This window comes from Musca vetustissima, unplaced genomic scaffold (genome assembly GCF_032173495.1).
Source record: "Musca vetustissima isolate MV318-11 ecotype Yass unplaced genomic scaffold, APGP_CSIRO_Mvet_v1 utg1603, whole genome shotgun sequence".
Classification (NCBI taxonomy): Eukaryota; Metazoa; Arthropoda; class Insecta; order Diptera; family Muscidae; genus Musca; species Musca vetustissima.
The window spans coordinates 363,513-385,237 of record NW_026884791.1 but is presented as its reverse complement, the minus strand read 5'-3'; the positions used below and the strand labels follow the sequence as shown (position 1 = coordinate 385,237).

General features: G+C 33.6%; 3 protein-coding genes across 3 annotated transcripts in view; 2 read left to right on the top strand and 1 right to left on the bottom strand.

Moving 5' to 3' along the window:
• Positions 1-21,725, top strand: part of LOC133331800 (embryonic polarity protein dorsal-like) — a 199,983-nt gene that overhangs the window by 67,884 nt on the left and 110,374 nt on the right. The window lies entirely within an intron of this gene.
• Positions 2,587-6,446, top strand: LOC133331789 (coiled-coil and C2 domain-containing protein 1-like). The gene is made up of 6 exons (XM_061540160.1): positions 2,587-2,643; positions 2,738-4,345; positions 4,400-4,831; positions 4,895-5,046; positions 6,167-6,257; positions 6,327-6,446. Exons 1-6 carry the CDS (start codon positions 2,587-2,589, stop codon positions 6,444-6,446), a joined length of 2,460 nt encoding a protein of 819 aa, XP_061396144.1.
• LOC133331788 (alpha-L-iduronidase) lies at positions 6,639-8,802 on the bottom strand. The gene is made up of 5 exons (XM_061540159.1): positions 8,337-8,802; positions 8,143-8,238; positions 7,776-8,082; positions 6,780-7,714; positions 6,639-6,718 (listed from the first exon to the last, which is right to left on the bottom strand). The coding sequence occupies exons 1-5, from the start codon at positions 8,800-8,802 to the stop codon at positions 6,639-6,641; spliced, it is 1,884 nt and encodes a 627-aa protein (XP_061396143.1).

Genomic DNA, 21,725 nt, shown 5'->3' with positions numbered 1-21,725 from the left:
AAAAATTACTGAAAATGGAGGAGAATTCGTGAGCAATGCAAAGTTTCATTAAATTAGAAACTAATTATATATATATTTTTAGGCAAGTTCCAGATAGAGGGCAATGTATTGATACAGGAAGTATTTATAAATATTTTGAAGTTCCCTGCCTCTAAAAGTTATAAATATAAGATGTAACAACAATGGTTAAATCTTGAGAGCAATGTTCAGCTTTAGAAAATATATTTTGTTTAATTTATTGAAAAGATGTCAATCGACATACATAAAATTTTATAGAATTTGTTTTTTATTTTATTTTAAATTGATAGATGAGTTCCAAATTAAAAAGGGTTAACAACATAAAATTCTCAAATGAGACTACCTTCTGTAATCATGTCATAGGACATATGAACAGAAGAAACCTCCGTATTTCCAGAAATATGAAGATCACCCCGTTGTTATCCGGACAAAAAGCTATGCTAAAATTTTCAACATATTATTTTATCTTTAATATATTTTACGAGAGTGGTAAATTTATGTATCCCTTGCTTTCAAAATTTTATCAGCTGATTTTCATAATTGTGTTATTGGCTCTCAATTCGTAAATAGGCATAATTTGTCCAATTTGTCTGGAACAGGTTCTTTATCGGCCATTCTCTTTTAACTCCCCTATTCGTATCATTTGTTCGGCATATGATACGTGAACTTGGACAAGTTGGAAGTTTATGATGTGTAGCTGGACCATTTGATTTGTAAATAATGACATTGTTTGATTTGTAAATAATGACATCCATTTAAGGGGACCCCCCCCCCATTCTCGGGGTCAACTTTTTAATTCGATTCTACACTAATTCAAGAATGTCCCTACAAAATTTCAAGTGAAAATCTCAAGAACTCTTGAAAATATAGCCGATTTATTGTGTCAGCATGAAGTGACGGCTAAAGGGCTTCTCAAACTTTAAACGCGTTTTTCTCCTTTGCGAATGGCGGACACAATAACTCAAAAACTAATAATCCAATCGATTCCAAATTTTTACACGTTTCTCTGTGAGTGTATAGCTAGCGTATGAACTAGGATAAAGCCAATCGGTGAAGATCTTCCTTATTTTTTAACTTGGTCTTTGGTCAAAAATCGGCGATTTTCCAAAAATATTTCTTCAAAGGTTCGCCATTTTGTTAATTTTAGAGCGAAGTCAATAATCCTAGTTCATACGAGAGCCAGACATGTACTCTTTCTAACACCGTTGGAATTTTCGGATTCCGATGTTCCAGTGAGGAGTTATTATGCCCGCCATAAAAAATATAGGCTTTTCTTTAATTACAAAAAACAACAACAAAGCAATAACAAAATTTTTTTGTAAATTATTTTTCTTCTCTTTTGAATCTTCAAATATATATATGTGCAAAGTTACAAACCATGGTACAATTATAAAAGGTAACAGCAAATCCCAGCTGATTTGATTCCAACGTAATACTAGTGTCAATATGAATTTGACAAATTATGTTTTTTAAAAATCACCCAACAGGAAAATTGGGAACGCATACAATTTGAAATTGTTCTTTATTAATGTGCTCCCATATTCAATTTACTCAATCTGCCTGCTGGGAAAGTTTGAGGAAGCAAATCTTTCTTGAAGGAATTACTCGCTATTCCCAGCATTGTCATATGTGTTACACATATATATGGCAATGACTCAATTAAAGGAAAGATGTGGAAGCGATAGAAATATAAATTTGATAGATTTTCATTCATGTTTTTCAATTTTTATTTTGAGAATTCGAAAATATTCCATTTTCAAAATCAAAATAATTTGATGATAATTTGTTTGTTTACATTTTTCTGTCAAATTTACATTTACATTTTTACATTTTTCAACAAATTTCCATTTGGTTGTTGTATCGTTTTTTGTACAACAACACTTGCTGTTACCTTTTATTATTATACCATGGTTACAAACCTTAAAGTGCTAAACAGAGTGTTTTTTGTTATCGCGTTAACGCACGCAAAAAGTTAAAATATATTTAACTCCGAAACGCAGCCCACATCAACTTTGAGCGTTTGTGTTATCGTTTCCTTGTGGTTGTTGTATTTTCGATAACACATAACGCAACGGATGGCTCAACGCGAGCATTCTGCTTAGTCCTTAACAAGCATTGGTATTGATTTACCAGCCCATTGAAAATCTTGAATAATTAAAATCGAGAATGGGTGGGGTTCCCTTATATATTACGACTAATGAATTACGAGAGTAAAAGTCGACTTTTCGATTTTTGATCAAAATCGATTTTCGACTTTTACCGACTCGTAACAGTTGGAACGTTTTTCTTTGAAGGTTTCTGCAGTCGGTCGGTGATGAGCTGCTTTTGTTGTGCCTAATCGCTTCATTTGTTTTGATTCCCCGATTCGTCCGATTTTCGACCTTAGATACACTAAGCCTTTGTTTTGATTCTGGCTTTTATCAGTTACGTTTCAATGCTATTTCGTCAATTCCGCAACGCCGTCAAAACTTTAGAAACGGCATTGTAATTATTAATACCTAAAAAAACATCTTGCAATTTCGAAATAAATGATAAAATATATATATATTAATACCTAAAAACCAAAAAATGTTCGCCCGAAAGAAGCCGGAGGCTCCGAAAAGAAGAAATCACAACTTATCTCAGGTATTTGGGGTATTTGGAATCAAATATAGCCTGAAAAGTGCCAATATAATTATGACGAACAATACAAGGATGAGTCATGTTTTTTCTATTATAGTTTGGACTGACCGACATACCAGACGATTTTGATCCCAGTTTAGGATTCGATGGCGGCGATGACAACGAAAATGACAGTGACTTAGAGGCAGAGCTGGCAGCTATAGCTGGCGGAGGGGGCAAACCCAAGATTAAACCGAAGCCAAAAGCTACGTTAGTTGCTCCAAGTGATCTGGATAAAATGATAGCAGACAGCTTGAAGGATATTGGTAGTGATGATGACGACGATGATATAGAGAATGATTCGGACCTTTTGGGAGAGTTGCATGAAATCGCCGAACCCGTTGAAACGGAGCAGGGTGGAAGTGAAGGACTTGACACTGCTGAACATACAAAAGAAAGTGATGTTTCCCAACCTAGTGAGCCACAGTTATTTTTACCAACTACGACTTTGAGTACCGTTGACATAATAAAGCAACGCATAGAAATGTACAAGATAGCTGAATCAAATGCCAAGTCCTCAGGTGAAGGCGCTAAAGCTCGACGATTTGGTCGAGGCTTAAAAACACTTAATGATCTATTGAAACAAGCTAATGCAGGTAAAGATATCAAGTCTGAGGATATACCACCTGAGGTAAGTGTAAAACCTAAAAATGAAAATAGTTCACAAGAAACGGAAAGAAATACAACTGTAACCGAAGAAGTAGCTCCAGTGGCTCCTGTGCGAAAAGCCCCACCTCCACCAGTACCCGTTCCTGAATCGGTTACCACTACTCCAGATGATGCTTCAAATGAAGAATCCATCAAGCCCACAAATCCCTTAATCCAAAATATGCGACAACGCCAACAAGAATATAAAATTGCCGCACTTCAATCAAAACGTTCTGGGGACACAAGCACTGCCTTGCAGTTCCTTAAGGTAGTTAAACAATTCGATGTTGTTATCAAAATGTGTGAAGATGGCCAAGAAGTAGACCTTAGTGACATGCCGCCTCCTCCAGAACAGTTTAAAGAATTCATAGAGAAAATGCAAACTGCGGCAGAGCAGCCACCTGAACCTCAACCATCATCTGTCCCTGAAGCCGCACCAGCAGAGCCATTAGCCCCCTCAAGTAGTGGTAACATGTTAGAAGCTTTACAACAGAGACTAGAAAAATATAAATCCGTAGAAGAAGCTGCAAAGGCGGAGGGAAATTCCAGCAAAGCCCGACGGTTTGGACGAATTGTCAAGCAATACGAGGATGCTATTAAGGCATATAAGAATGGACGACCTGTACCATACGACGAATTACCAGTTCCACCAGGATTTGGTCCATTACCAGTGGAAAATGCTGCACCCGCAGCAACTCCTTCCGTTCCAACACCAACAGAATCCACGCCTTCCAGTGGAACTATGACACCGAAAGCTGCACCTCCTGTGCCCGAAAAAAAGAAGTCGCCACAACAAAATGACCTGACGACTCGTACTTCCGGAAATCAACATAAAAACAATTTAGCCGAGCAACAAATGAAAATATTGCTGGAACGCCAAAAAGAGTTTAAGTTGGCGGCTTTAGATGCAAAGAAAGCAGGGGAAATTGAACAGGCAAAGGAGTACCTCAAAATATACAAAGGATTTGATGCACTGCTAAATGCTGCCAGTAGCGGATTACCAGTAGATTTGAACACAGTAAGACAACAAGTATTGCATATAATTTCAGATTTATATCTTTTATACCTTTAGCTGCCAGTCCCACCGTCTCAAAGGGACAATCTTGAGGCGTCGTTTGCAATTGTTTCAACCGAGGAATGTGATCCCGATGATGATATATCGGATATAGGCATTCGGATTGAAGAACAATTGGCCAAACAACTGATGATGTGTAAAAATACAAGAGACCACCACAAGGCGATGGGAGATATAGCTGGAATGAATCGCTTTGAAAATTTAGCTTTAACAGTTCAAAAAGATTTAGATTTGGTACGCTATTCGAAAAGAAAGAAGTTTCCATTGCCGAAATTCCACTATGAAAAAAGAAGTTTTAATATTGTTCACTGCAATACCGACTTAACGGACAATGAACTTGAAATTGTGGTAGTGCGCGGTCTCAACTATAACGTTCCTAATCCAAAAGACGTAGATACATATGTTAAAGTGGAGTTTCCACTTTTAAATGTAAGTACTCGCTGTTTCCGATGTTATCCCGATATAATGTTGTTTCCGCACTTTTGTATCTAGGATGAAACATACAAAACAAAAACTCCCTTGGTAAAAGACACGGATAGTCCAGAATATAATCAACATTTCAAAATAGAAATTATGCGTGGAAATAGACAATTTCAAAGAATATTTAAAAGACAGGCTGTAAAATTTGAAGTGTATTCCAGAGGGTAAGTGCAATTTGAAATTTGGATCATTTGTGTTTCAATGTCTTTATATTCTATTGCTTTACTAGCACCTTAATCAGTTAGAGGCCATATAGAATGTAGGGTATGTTACAACGCCTATAGAAGGTCAAAAGCCAATTTGCTTTGTGCTCATTTGGTTGAATTTTGTATTGGTTTGTGGGTACCAGTACGGTATTCAGAACATTCAAGAATCCAAAATGTTCTACATTTTTTACTATTTAATCTCTTTAGATATCGTTTTGCTTGCTTAGGTGTACGATGCAACACATGCATTGGAAAATAGTATTTTTTAGTAATATAATTTGCTGGCAACAGTAGAAACTTCTGTGTTTATACCGCCACCATAAAATAGAAGATGTATATGTATAAAATGTTCATATTCCGTTTTTTTCTGCGCTTACAAATTATATATTTGATTAATGTGTAATCGTTTATGGCTCGAACCTAATTCAATGCTTTGCGTATTAAAATACCCACCTACTCGCCTTTATAGGGTTTGTTGAACGTAATTATAAAATGGCTTGTACATCAGAACTTTTTAGCGGGTTAACCTACTTTATAAAAATTTAAACGAAACTATGCAAACAAAATCCACTACAATATAAAAGAACTATTACCCAATGTACTTTAGTAGTCATTTATTTGCTAACCATTAAAACTTATAACTGTTATATGTTATAAAATATAGTCATTAAGATTTAATTATTATGTGGAGTAGTATGGTTTGCCATTTTAATTAAAATCGGCATTTTTTTGATAGAAATAAATAAAAAAATAAATAAATACGCGAGGACCTTATTTACATGTGTGCCAGATTTGCCCAGAATTTTCAATCTTCTCAAAACAATATAATAAATAATCCACCCATTAAACGTTCACCCAAGTTATATCGATTGATTGTTACGAGAACGATTAAAATTAAATTTGAATATAGTGCATTAGTCAGATTTCAATCAATTTAAAAATATTTTGTGCACATTCGTCCGTTGTGAACTCCATATAAAACATTCAAAAACAAATATCGAAATATTTATTATATATGCATTAGATGCAGTATAAACTGTTGTGGACTAAGTCGTATACTGCCCCTATGTTGTTTCAGAGGATTTCTACGTTCGGACATTCTAATTGGAACTGTTACAGTAAAATTACAACAACTGGAAACAAAATGTGACATCCACGATACGTTCGATGTAAGTATAACAAATAAAAATATCTTCTTGAAAAAAAAGTAATACCATCTACTCTTGTATAATGAACAGCTCATGGATGGACGAAAGGTTGTAGGTGGTAAACTGGAAGTCAAGCTGCGTGTCCGCAACCCAATCCTAACCAAACAAATGGAACATCTGAACGAAAAGTGGCTTGTATTGGACTCTTAATTGTTTCAATATTTTGTTATTTATTTTTTTTTTTTGCTAATTTATATTTAATCTATGAATATCTAATATTTTATATATATACAATACAGTGAATAGACAGAAGTATTTTGTTTATGTGTACAGTTTAATATTATTAAATGTATATTGATTTATGTAAAACATAACTTATTTAATTCTTGTTCATTTTTAAATTTATATTTCAATGTATTGCACTTCTGCGGAAAAGGAACTAGTCCGATTAAAAACGTCAACACTGCGTACTTTATAAAAGCCTGCAAATAAAAAATAAAACTTACAGCTTTTCAGTTTGTATTTTAATATTTACAATCGTACCATTGACAATCTGGCTATTTTGAACCGGGGCATACTGGAAAAAGGGAAATGGTAAGTGCCAATTATTGGAAATTTTTAACCATTCACTGTTTTGATTCTCCCTAAACCATACTTGATACGTTTTCAGGCAATATTGCGAAACGCTGTTCGTAGATTCCTGCCATGTTAGAATAACTTCGCTTTTCGTTACTCTAGTTATTTGTAAATTTTGTGGTTGGTCAGGCAAGCCATTAAGATTTGAGCACATCCTTAGTAGCATTAGCCAAGGATATGATAGATTTGATAGTTTAAGGAGTATATCTGATGTAGTCGATATACCTGTATCATGTATTTTCATGGTTTGATGGAAACGCATTACTTCTCTCACAGTTGAATTGGGATAGGGAGGGCTGTTAAATTGGCGCCAAATTCTGACGGGATTCGTTAATTGTTGATCGATAACTTCGACAATAAATGCATTGACTTCATTTCCACACAAATGGAAATTCGTCGTCACCATGGTGTTAACATATGCCGATTCGTTTGCCGGAACTACAAGCCAACTAGAATACATGGGTTGACCTTTGTTAGCGGTAGTTTTTAAAACATTTAATGTTAATCCATTACTTGTTTTGATTGCAATAGGACTAGCTGCCATATCTGCTAATCGTGACAACATTCCCATGGCTGCGTAAATTGGTTTTTGTATAAACTGTGAATAGGGTGGTACTGAGTTATTCATGCGAAAATGAGCCAAAAGGGTACGTTGGGAAAATTCGAAAGGATGATAACTAAGGAAGGCATTGTCGTTGCTTAAGTCCTCAAAATGTGCAAATATTTTACGGTCCAATTTCGCTTTCCAGTGATCCAAAACAATATTCGCAAATGTTAGAGCATATCTTACATCTTCCTGGAAATCACGAGGCATTGACCAACCAGCTAATGGATCTGCTTCACTAACATTGAATTAAAACATTTCGTTAAATATTTAACTAATTAGTATATGCCTGTACGTACTCATTTGAAAATAACAATTGTTGTATATTGGGAAACGCTTTGTAAATATCAGATAGTAAATGCACGGATTCGTCTAGGATAACACTTGCATTTGGACTACTTCCTTTTCGATGGAAGGTCAGTATATCAATTGGACACTCATCAATATTCGCATTACAGTGCTCTAAAATACCCCAACATATTGGATGATGAGAGCGTTTTTTAAATAGACCCGCAGGCCCCCTCAATGGAATATGCAGACTATTTGTTGGTCTGGCTCCTGCTCTGATTAAGCCCTGTTTTATGGAATTGGCGTAGATAACATAATCTATAGAAAATGTTTTTTTTTACAACTATAAAAATATTATTCAATACAAACAATATTAACCTTTTAGGGAGAAATTTAATTTGTTGTACGATATAACATCCGGTTCATTCCAAGTTTCAAAACGCCAGTTTAACACTTTTTTAGCTCCAAACATATCTAAAATAATGAACACAATTTATAAATCCTACTATTAGCTCTTGCAATTTTTAAGCAATTATTAGTCTGTCCATACGATGAGTTAACATCGAACTCACTTAAATATCGTTTTGTTACTTGGTAGGTTAAGTCGTCCCATATCACGTCGTTATAGGTGGGATTTTTTTCAAACAGATTTGAAAAGTTTCCCATAAACTCCACAACGGGATTTATATTCATCATATCCAAATCTATTAGAAATTCATCCAAAAGGCTGAAGTCAAAAATGGGAAGGCCAGATTGTGTGAATTGTTGAAATTCCAACAATTCTAACAGCCAGTGTATTCTCAAATGTGTTAATGCACCGTGGGGTAATGCAGACAGATGTAGGAGATTTCCTTGCATTGTATCTGAACGAAGGTAATCGGTTATACTCCTATGGGTAATATTGCCAAGAGGGCAAAGCCCAGAATTGGTCCAAAATTTTGGAAATTTGTAATATGTAGTGTTATCGCCTCCATAGCTATTATTATGAAGAGTTGACAGAGATAATGCTCCAAGAAGAATAGCCAATGAGCCAGACATCTTATGTCTTATATTAATGGAGAATGACTAAAGCTCTTTGTTGTGAAAGTCAACATGAATTCGATCTATGCGTATATTAATGAGGGTCACAAAAACGGATAAATGAAATATTTCAATGTCAAGCAATTTATTATTATAAATTGTATTTCTATTTTATATAGTAACCACAATAATAATAATAAAGATTTAAATGTGTTAAAATGGATTTGTTTTTACTAATAATTATGTTTAATCTATAACCGGAAGTACCAGCATAATTAAATTATTGCATATATTTGCTACATAATTAGTTAATTATATTGTAACTTTATACTTCGGCTACATTCACGATATAAGTAAGTGTACACGGAATAAATTAAAACTAAAAAAATGCATTATGTAAACTAATAGTATACAGCAGATTTTGTTGCCCTACCTAATATACGTTCATAAATGCTGTCAGCTAAATTATTGTGGTGATAAAGAATATAATCAGCTGACTGCAACAATGCTTCAATTTAGAGTTATTTAATATGAAACAATGTACTGTGGCTCAAGTAAGCAATAAACGACATATGGGTATTTCTATGGTGGTAGTCAATTGAAAACTTAAAACTCATTTTCTGAAAAATCGATTTTTTGATTGTATTGCCATGTTCATTCGAGCGTTGTTCCCTCTCTTATTCGTTGTTCGACCCTTAATTATGAAGTAATTACTTAGCTCCCCATACAAAATTTTCTGAGCGAACACCGACTTTTGCACATTGTTCAATTCGAATCACTCTCTGAATAATCAAGAAATTTGTCCCATCCCTAACAATGGAGAGCATTTATCGAAAATAAATTAATTTTGATCATGAAAATATTTATAAATTTTTCAAACTTTTTCAGTAAAAATGAAAATGATGAATGAAAATTAAAAAAAGATTTCTAGTTTTTATATATGCAGCAGGATGAAAATTTTGTTTTCTACACAATGCAATATGCATTTCTTTAGCGTACAAAACAAGAAACAAAGGTGGAGGAACTTAAACAAAAAATTCTCCCAATTTAGATTAGAAGAGTTTACTTGCGCATGGCTTTGTTTGCTGGAGAGAGGGGCAAGGGGAATAGAAATGGAAAAAATTGCTCGTACCAACAATTTTCTGGCAATTCGTTTTGTGTCTTTTGTTTGTAGTGTCAGTAATTTGAAATACCAATCCAGAACATTGTCACAAAATGTGAAAAAAGTTATTTTTGAAACCGAATTGCCTTGTATAGACGCATGAAGCAAGTTCAAAAGAGAACGATAAAAATTGCCGCAAGTAAACTCGCTTAATATAAATCAGGACTTATATATGTGACATTTGAATTGAGAAAATAGCACCGCAACATAAAGGTTAGAGATTAAATAAAACTATCACTTCTAACATTAACTGGCGCCCAACAACCACAAGGATTAACACATCCTAGAACCCAACAACTACAAGGATTAACACATCCAAGGACCCAACAACCACAAGGATTAACACACTCGAGAACCCAACAACTACAAGGACTAACATATCCAAGGACCCAACAACCACAAGGATTAACACATCCTAGAACCCAAGAACTACAAGGATAATCACATCCCAACAGCCGGTACGAAAACCGTTGTTACGTAAGAACTAGCGGACTACCGGGATAGAAGGAAAATGATCAAATTATTATTAGTAAGTTACTATAAATTTAACAAAAGTAAAAAAGAAGAAATGTTAAAGAAGATTAAACAAAATAAGGAATAACACCGAAAGTGAAAGTGTGAGATCTAATTTACAAAAAATCATATTTGTGCTAGAAAACGTTTAATAAAATAACAAAAGTAAGAAGAAAGAAATGTTAGAGTAAGGTAAAACCAAAATTAATCTGTGACATCTAAATTTACAAAAAACTCATATTTGTGCGTTTAACAGAAATTAACAAATGTAAGAAATATGAAATGTTAGATTTAGTTAAAACAAAAAAATAGAGTGTGGCATCTAAATTTACAAAGTCATATCCGTGCTCAAATAAGTTATTTTGATATTAGATTTGTGACGATTTGGTGTCTCTTTTTTTCTCCTATTTTCGAGCGGCCAATGCCGGAAGATTTAAACAACTTAATATCAAGGGTCGAAGCTATGAGTGTTTCAGGACAGACATCTTCGTCTTCTGGGCAGCTCCCGAAAGGTTTAATCCCTTTACGGAAACGCAAACCAATGAGATGAAGCGAATAATAAGTGAGACGGTGGCAAACCTTCTCAAACAGGGGGAGGATGTTACCGCCATTAAGGATGTCGTCATAGAAGGATCTGGGGATATCTCAGAAGGAGAGAGAAGGAGAGAGAATAGCCAGGAGAATTTAATTCGTGGAGAAAGGCTGTTGATAGGATCATGAACATTTATGAGTCACAGAGGGGAACAACCAAATACTTCACAATTCTACACACTGTTAGGCATAAAATTGTTGGTGAGGCCGATACGGCTTTAGAGTCTTATCGGACCCCATTAAAGTGGAAAGCCATAAGAAAGTGTTTAGTTCTTCATTTTTCAGATAAGAGAGATATTTCGACCTTAGAGTCTGTCGATAAGAATTTTCAAGGTGACCAAAGGTACAGATCAATATCGTTATCAGAATTTCCGAAGTGGAGAACAACAATACGGAGGCCCAGCGAACTTTTCGAATCGACCTCCAGTAGTGACTAATTTTGGACAACCCCAATACGGAGGATACAAACCCCCACTTCCTCCTAAACCTGCTGAACCTATGGACGTGGATCGATCCATACAGACCAGACAGGTAAACTATCAGAATAGGCCACAGATGAGTAATGCTTTTAACAATTGTCAGCCTAACTTTAAGAGAAATAATTCAGGAAATATTCATCAGCCGCAAAAGCAGCAGAGAATGTTTAATGTTGAGGCCCAAATACGAGAGGATCCAGAGCCGGATGAAATGAATGGTTCTGATAAACAAGAATATGAGGTTTCCTATGACGAAGCGTACGAGAAGGATCTAGACGATCAGTTGGCAATTGTAGATGACGTTAATTTTTTAGACTAGCTTCAACATTGCCATACCTCCCTTTCAGAATGAAAAATGGCAACGAACTGAAATTTCTTATAGACACCGGTTCGAACAAAAATGATATTAATGGCAAATTTATTAGAAACCCTTTAAAGAACCAGAAACCTTTTCATGTTAAGTCCGTAGGCGGCATAGTTAGTATCGAGACCCATAGTTTTATTGACGTTTTTAATTGCGGAATCCGAAAGTTAGAATTTTACATCCTTCCTGGTCTAGAGACCCTTGATGGGATAATAGGGAATGAAACCTTGAAATCTTTAAATGCAGTGATTTACACTTGGAGATCCTATCTCACAATTCTGGATGGAAAGAAATTTCCTTTGAAACAACTGCAAATTGATGAGATTAATAATATGAATCTAGGTTTAAATCATGTTAATCCTGAGGATGAGTTATTAAGAATATTTTGGATGAACATCCAAACCTTTTTGCAAATCCCAATAATAAACTAACCTACTCGACTGTCGTACAAGCTGAAATTAATACGAGTAGTGATAGTCCAGTTTATTCAAAATCCTATCCATATCCAATGGCACTAACCGAAATCCGAAATTGACAAACAGATTGAAGAACTATTAAGGGACGGGATAATTCGCCCTTCTAGGTCCGCATATAATGCTCCTGTTTGGATAGTGCCAAAGAAACCAGATGCTTCAGGTATGAAAAAGTATCGCATGGTTATTGACTGTAGGAAATTAAATGAGATAACTAGACCTGACAGATACCCAATACCTGAAATTACAGAACGCGAGCAGAAATACTTTTCCACTATAGATTTAAAGAGCGGATTCCATCAGATTCCACTTAGGTAATCCGACACAGAATGGAAAGTTCGAGTTCACTAGACTACCATTTGGACTACGTAACGCGTCTGCAATATTCCAAAGAGCTCTAGATGATATTCTTAGAGAGCATATAGGGAAACGGTGTTCGTCTACATAGATGACATTTTGATATTTGGTAGGACTAAAAAGGAACACATTGAAAATTTGAGGATAATATTCCGCACTTTGGAAGACTCTAATCTGAAAGTTCATTTGGACAAGAGTGAATTCTTAAAGGAAGAAATTAACTTCTTAGGGTTCAGTGTAAAGGCAGGAGGTTTTTCCGCAAACCCAGACAGACTTAAGGCCATAGTTAATTTCCCTCAACCAAGAACAGTTCATGACTTGCGATCGTTCCTAGGTTTGACTGGACATTATCGGAGTTTCATAAGCGGCTATGCTCAAATAGCCAAACCATTAACCTCCATGATGAGAGGCGATATAGGGAAAACCCCGAGAAACCAGTCAAAAAAAATCAGTGTCAATTTAAATTCCGAACAGATTGAAAGTTTCAAACAGCTCAAGAATTGTTTGGTGTCGGAGGAAGTCGTTTTGAAGTATCCCGACTTTGGTAAGCCCTTTGAACTCACTACTGACGCCTCGAAATACGCTTTAGGAGCAGTTTTATCTCAAGGCAATAGACCTATCACATACCTTTCTAGAACTCTCAATAGGAAAGAAGAGCAATTTGGGCTTTAAAGGAATTGAATTGTTACTTGTATGGATCAAGAAGTATAAAGATATTTACCGACCATCAACCTTTGCGCTAAGCAACAAGAACACAAATGTGAAGATGAAGAAGTGGAAGGCACAGTTAGAAGAATATAATTACGAGTTAATGTATAAACCAGGTAGTACGAATGTAGTCGCGGACGCGCTATCCAGACCACCAGTGACAGATGTTAACTCCCTAACGCCCACGGTTCACAGTGCCGAGGACTCATCGGAAGACCTGATTCCTTCCGCTGATGTGCCAATAAATACCTTCAAAAATCAGATCATTATTGAGGAATCATCAGCTTCCTCATATGAATTTAAAATTTTATTTCCCTCATACCATACACATATCATTAAAGAAACCAGTCTAGAGGAATCAGATCTGGAAGTCATATTAAAGAGATACTTAAACCCTACAGTAGTCAATGGCATCAAGACCTCTGAGACAGTTATGTTTATGATTCAAGCGCTGTACCCTCATTATTTCAGAAAAATTATGGTACGATTCGCTCGAATAATGGATGTTACTGAGGAGGAGAGACAAACACAAATCATTATTGAAACTCATAGCAGAGCGCATAGGAATAATGCCGAGAATAGGAGACAAATTTTGGATAGCTATTACTTCCCTTCTATGACTAGGAAAATAAAGAATGTGATCAATATCTGTAAAGTATGCAAAGAGAATAAGTATGAGCGACATCCGAACGCTCCCAAACTTAATAAAACACCTATACCAACTTATCCTGGGCATACAATCCACATAGACATATTCTCTACAGACAAGTTTCGAGTTTTAACCGCAATAGACAAATTTACAAAATTCGCAGTAACCAGAATGGTAAATGGCAAAGGTATTGAAGACATTAGAAAACCATTGAGAGAAATAATTTTCTACTTTGGGGTCCCGAAGTCAATTGTATTTGATAACGAGCGATCTTTCAATTCTCGGACCATTCGGTTTATTTTGGAAGATGAACTTGGCATAGAAATTTTTACGGCACCGCCTTATAAGAGCGAGGTTAATGGGCAAATAGAGAGATTCCATTCGACCTTATCGGAAATTATGCGTAACAGTAAGTGTGAGCGACCCGATTACTCTTTTGAGGAGCTATTGCAAGATAGCGTTAACAAGTACAATCACACAAAACATTCGTCAATTGGAAAGAAACCCGTAGATCTATTTTTCGGACGATCGACGACCTTTAGACCAGAAGATTACGAAAGGACTCGCCTTAACAACTACGAGAGACTCTTGAGGAAACAGGAACATCATAATCGAGTTAGGGAAGAACCACAAGAATATCAAGAAGGTCAGAAAATATTTGTTAGGCAGAACAAGAGATTAGGAACCAAACTATCTAAACGTTTTAAAGAAGAAGTTGCAAAGGAAAACAGGCACTCAACTGTTCTGACTCAATCAGGGAGAATAGTCCATAATAGTCATATCAGAAACTGACTTATTTATTTACCGGGTTTTCAGTTCTTAATTACAGGTTGCTTAGGAGTCACAGAAATATTGGACTACTCTCAATCAGAAGTAGTTCTTATAGAGAGTGGAATAGGAAAGATAAAAACAGGGACATTCAAAATTTTGCATGTGATTAACAATAAGGAGTATCATGTCACTCTAGAGAGGATCAAGGACGACTTGGCCAAAGGAATCCCATACAACCAGCCACTACTCCCCTTCCTACATAATGACATCACTACCCTATCCCACCTTATAAATCGGTTAATGCCTGAAGAGAAATCTAAAAGATCTCTTGATGAAATTAACACGGCGTGGAAATGGCTGGCAGGTAGCCCAGACCATGATGATCTTATGCTTTTGACAAACAAAATAAATGAGTTAGCGGACAACAACAATAACCAGTTAAAGAATACAGGAGATAACGAATGCGACAAATAGTATTTCAAAAATGTTAAAGACTAATGAGGACTTCCGTAATACCCTCATATTGCAGACAAAGTATAAAATTGAAATTTTAAAGGAGGAGATAACGAATATTAATACGGTGATTCATTTACCAAAATCCAACATTGTAAACACATTTATTTTATCGAAAATAGAAATTAGAAAATCCCGTTTCAAAACATTGAACAAGCTTTAAATTTCGCACGAGTAAAAATTGTAAACAATAGTACTAATATCATTTACATTATAAGTAGACCTCGGATTTTGCATATTTGCATATTTTTTAATAATGAAGATATCGAAATTCTGATTGGACACAAATTCGTTTCAAAGGATTTAGAATTATTTGAAGGGTTCATATTTTTTAATTTTTTGCATATTTGCATATTTTGCATATGCACGAGATATGCAAAAAATATGCAAAATATGCAAAAAATATGCAAAATATGCAAAAAATATGCAAAATATATGCAAACATATGCAAAATATATGCAAAATATGCAAAATATATGCAAAATATGCAAAAATATGCAAAATATATGCAAAATATGCAAACATATGCAAAATATGCAAAAATATGCAAAATATGCAAAAATATGCAAAATATGCAAAAATATGCAAAATATATGCAAACATATGCAAAATATATGCAAAATATGCAAAATATATGCAAAATATGCAAAATATATGCAAAATATGCAAACATATGCAAAATATACAAAAAAATATGCACGGTATGCTAGGTCGATATGCGAGAAATATGCAAAAAATATGAAAAATATAGGCAAAAATATGCAAAATATGAGCAACATATTTCACATGTGCAATCATTTTAATCAAAAAAAAAATTTCAGGTTAGTTTTCGAATTTGTGTGCTTTCTTTATTTTTAACCTATAGAAATCTAATTGTGTATGTATGCGTTCAACTGTTAGATTTTTGGGGCATTATGAAAAATTTGCTAAATATATGTATAAAACATGCAAACATATATAACTATTATATGGCGATATACTAAAACGTGGACCGATATATCCCATTTCCAATACCAAACATCCTAGGAGTAATAATAATATATGTGCAAAATTTCAAAGTTCTATCTTTAATATTGCGACCTAGCATACCGTGCATATATTTTGCATATTTTTGCATATTTTGCATATTTTTGCATATTTTGCATATATTTTGCATTTTTTGCACATTTTGCATATTTTTGCATATATTTTGCATATATTTTGCATATTTTGCATATTTTTGCATATTTTTGCATATTTTGCATATTTTTGCATATTTTGCATATATTTTGCATATTTTTGCATATTTTGCATATTTTTGCATATTTTGCATATTTTTGCATATTTTGCATATATTTTGCATATTTTGCATATATTTTGCATTTTTTGCATATTTTGCATATGTTTGCATATTTTGCATATTTTTGCATATTTTGCATATGTTTGCATATATTTTGCATATATTTTGCATATTTTTGCATATTTTGCATATTTTTGCATATTTTGCATATTTTTGCATATTTTGCATATTTTGCATATATTTTGCATATTTTGCATATATTTTGCATATTTTTGCATATTTTTGCATATTTTGCATATTTTTCCATATTTTGCATATTTTTGCATATTTTGCATATCGACAATGCATATTTTGTATATTTTTTGCATATATTTATCGCATATCGACCTAGCATACCGTGCATATTTTTTGCATATTTTGCATATTTTTTGCATATTTTGCATATTTTTTGCATATTTTTGCATATTTTTTGCATATATTTTGCATATTTTTGCATATTTTTTGCATATTTTTGACATGACCCCAAATATCGATCAATTAAAGCATGAAACGCCTAAATACAAAATTTGAGTCCAATCGGATAAAGCATAAAAAATATGCAAAAATCCGAGGTCTAATTATAAGCATTCCCAAAACTGTAAAAGAAAATTGTAATGTCATAACCATAAGACCTGTAAAAAATCAAAGTACTGTTTTAAACCTTGATTATATGAAAATTGTAAAATGTGAAAGAGCAACATTTGGAATTAAAAGTCCTTGTCAAAAAATAAATGGTATTGAATTCTATGTCTATGTATTAAATGTCTAGAATCTAATGTAGCCAATATAACAAACAATACTTGTGTTCCTAAATTAATAACTAAAACTGCTTGTACATTAGAACTTTTTACGGGGTTAACCTACTTTATGAGGATTTATTTGACATATATGCAAAGGAATTGAAATCCACTGGGTTAACGAAATCCGATTAAATGTAAACATACTATAATATCCCACATAAATGTTCAATAGTAAATGCCGATCACATTAATAATTTAGAAGAAATAGAACCTGGATTAATTTTGAAAAATAACATAAAAGAAAATATTGTCATAAATGGAAACGAAAAAAATGCAACAGGAACTTATTTAATAAGATTTAGCAACTCTACAATTAGGATAGGCAATAAAAATTTCACCGTCGAAGAAGCTGCTTATTCCAAATTGTTGCCTGCGCTACTAAAACACTCAGCTAGAAACAACTACACCGATGAAATACTATCTCAACAACAGTGATGCACACGGTGAGAGGATGACAATTTGTATATGTATGTGTGAGACTAGTACACAAAGCTAAAGCGGTCCACACACGTCAAACATGTGCGTTCCATCGGTGTGAATGAAATTAAAAGAATTTAATTAAATAACAAAGTTCGGACTTTTTTACGTTGTCACTATCGCTGTCCAAATACTATCTCAACAACAGTGATGCACACGGTGAGAGGATGACAATTTGTATATGTATGTGTGAGACTAGTACACAAAGCTAAAGCGGTCCACACACGTCAAACATGTGCGTTCCATCGGTGTGAATGAAATTAAAAGAATTTAATTAAATAACAAAGTTCGGACTTTTTTACGTTGTCACTATCGCTGTCCAACTTCAATCTTTAAAAACCTAATTCGAAATGAAGTTTTGTTGATTCGTTTATGGCCTAGGAGCTTCACATCAATCATGCGCACATGTTTGACGTGTGTGAGCCGCTTAAGCGCAGCCACAAAATGATGCACACCACCATAGACATGTTTACTCGATGAAGTCTCAACGACGACTAAACAAATGAGCGTAAGAATCCGTGTGAGTTGAGCTGACCGCTAGAGTGCAAGGGCGTGCATCCCTGCTCTACAACTACTAAAAACGTTGCACGTGAAAAGTAATAAAAAAATCCAGCGTCTAAATCATAGGTGCCCAAAATTAAAAATGCGTTAGTATGTGTGAGAGAAAACAGAACAGTACTGAACAAAATTGTATGTACATTGTTGTGGTCGGAAAAAATTATTGATGAATTTAATTTTTGTTATTATATAAGTCCTGATTTATATTAGGCGAGTTTACTTGCGGCAATTTTTATTGTTCTCTTTTGAACTTGCTTCATTCGTCTATACAAGGCAAGTCGATTTCAAAAATATATTTTTTTACATTTTGTGACAATGTTCTGGATTGGCATTTCAAATTACTGACACTACAAACAAAATACACAAAATGAATTGAAAGAATATTGCCGGTACGAACAATTTTTTCCAATTTCTATTCCCCTTGCCCCTCTCTCCTTCAAACAAAGACTTGCCGCAATTAAACTCGCCTAATATAAATTGGGACTAAATTAAAATGTTTTTATATGAATTACAAATTGTTTATGTCACAAAAATCAAATAAAGTTTATAAAGTAGCATGTAACGAGATAATAATCATATTATAATATTAAATATTACGATAATTATCAAATATTTATTTCTTAAAAAAACAGTAATTGTTCTGTTGTTTTTAAAAATTTTTAACATACAAAACGCATTTTGAATAATAAAATAAAAATCCAAAATATACTGAAACACTTTTATCCCTAAGTGTTATTTCGTTGATTTTCTAGTTGTGTGGACACGACGTCGTGCGCGCACCCTAGCATGTGTTCTTTCGTTGCCTGTCAATTCTTGAATTCAGTATTTAGACTCTAAATACTGAATTCAAGACCAGTTTATGAGTTACGATATCACCCCACCGCGTCCTAATTTAAAAAATGGTTACCTTTCTTAAATAACACACTTTTCATTGCACTTGCTTCTTTGGCATTTTTTAAATTATTAACAAATATCATTTTTGTCAACACGCTTCTGTCGTTGACCTAAAATTTGCAAAATCATTAATTTTCTTCCCAACCGAAATCAATCAATAATTATTTTTCGAGTGCAAAGAAAACAAGAAACGCTTATCCAACACATTTTAACTTTTAATATACCAAAATTGCATTATTGTAATTTAGTCAAAGAATTGATCTCGAATAAAGAGGTAGCAGAAGCTACAAAAGAAAAAAACAAAAATAATTTTGTTTTTTTTTATGGTTATTAAATACTAAAACATTTATTGGCGACGAGGATGGGATATCTCAGATAGGATATTTATTAAAGAATTAATAATATCCTAATTAAGCATATTAATGTTTTTTATGAGATCCCAAAACGGAAGCGGAAAATTCTTTAAAAACTAAGAAGAATAATCCTAATTCGAAGGATATTCCAAAGTTGGAAAGTGACAGTGAAAAAATCCTTTAAAAAAACAATTAGGAATAATCCTAGTTTGAAGGATACCCAATGTGGGAAAGTGTACAGTGAAGAAAGAAAAGAACCCTTTAAAACTTATAGGAAGAATCCCAATTTGTAAAGGATATTCCAAAGTGGGAATGAGAGAGTGAACAGTGAAGAAAGAAAATAATCATTAAAAAAAATTATTAAGAAGTATCCAAAGTTTGAAGGATATTCCTAAACTAATAATAATTAAAAAAAATCAACATTTTTTCTAAAGAAAAAAAAACGTTGTTAAAATACAAGAAATAGTGATTCCGTGCAAATGAAAATAAATAAAAAACAGAGAAACATATACGAATTTAGAAAAAAATACAATATTCTTATTAAAAAATATATATCAATATTAAAATACAATAAATAAGAAAAAATCATTATTGACATACAATAAATAAAAAAATCTTTATTAAAATACAACAAATAAACCGTGATTCCGTGCAAATAAAAATAAATAAAAAGAGAAACATATAAAAACTTAGAAAAAAATAAAATATTCTTTTTTTTGAAAAAAAATATCATTATTAAAATACAATAAAAGAAAAAAACTGTGAATCCGTGCAAGTAAAAAAAAAACATTACATATCCTCTTAACTGAAAGATACATTGGAACAGTGCCAAAAAGGAGGAAGAAATCATCTGCCGAATTATCTATCCAAGAGAGCAAGCCAAGAAACCAGAAGGAACCGAGATCCATCAAATTGCTGAGTACAAGTAAGGACTATTTTATATTATATTATTTATTATAATTATATTATTAAGTTTAGAATATATATATATATATATATATTTAGTATAAAATGGCTCTTCCTAACCAAATACAACTAGACCCCATTAAATACCAGAACACATTCCCAATATATAACGGAAACCGCAATGACCTAATTAATTTTACAAGACTTATAGATCGCATACATCCTATGCTTAGGACTTATGACGAACTGTCTCAATTACTTTTTTCTGATATAATAAAAAGTCGCCTAAGCGGTAGTGCGAAAGAAATAATAGAAATAAATACCCAGGAACAGTCCTGGACCGAAATAAAATCAATACTCGAAAATAATTTTGGAGAAAAAAAGAATTGCGAACAACTTTACGACGAGCTACGAGCTGTCAGTTTTGAAAGTACCACAATAGATTTTTATAACGAAATCAAACATAGATTAAGAAGACTTAATAACAAAGCTTTACAGGTGCTAGGAGAAGGCGAAGCAGCCAACCAAGTATCTCTCAATAACAGGAGATCGGCACTGCACATTTTTAAAAATAAAATGCCAGAACCTATGCGCACTGTTTTAGCCTGCAGAAATCCAGAAATTTGAATCTTCAATGGATATTTTATTTGAAAATGGTTATGACCGAATGGGGAAAGACGGTCACATTATAAAAAGAATGACAAAGGAAAAGCTCGGAGAAATGAAGAACATGACAGAAAAAGGGAATATGTAGGGAACCAAGCAAATAACAATAGAAACCAGTATTTTAACAATAATCGTAATAATTATCGGGGAAACCACAGTAATAATAATTATCGGCAGGACAATAACTATTACAATAAGAACAATCAACGCTACCAGGATAATCAAAATCAGCACCGTAGCTATGAAAAATATAATCAAAATTACCAACAAAATAATGATAACAAACATAACCAGCCTGAACCTATGGAGATATATAACGTACTAAATTTACAACCTACACCCTCAATGAATAGTTACCAAAATCAATGTCGTTACAACAATCAAGATCAACA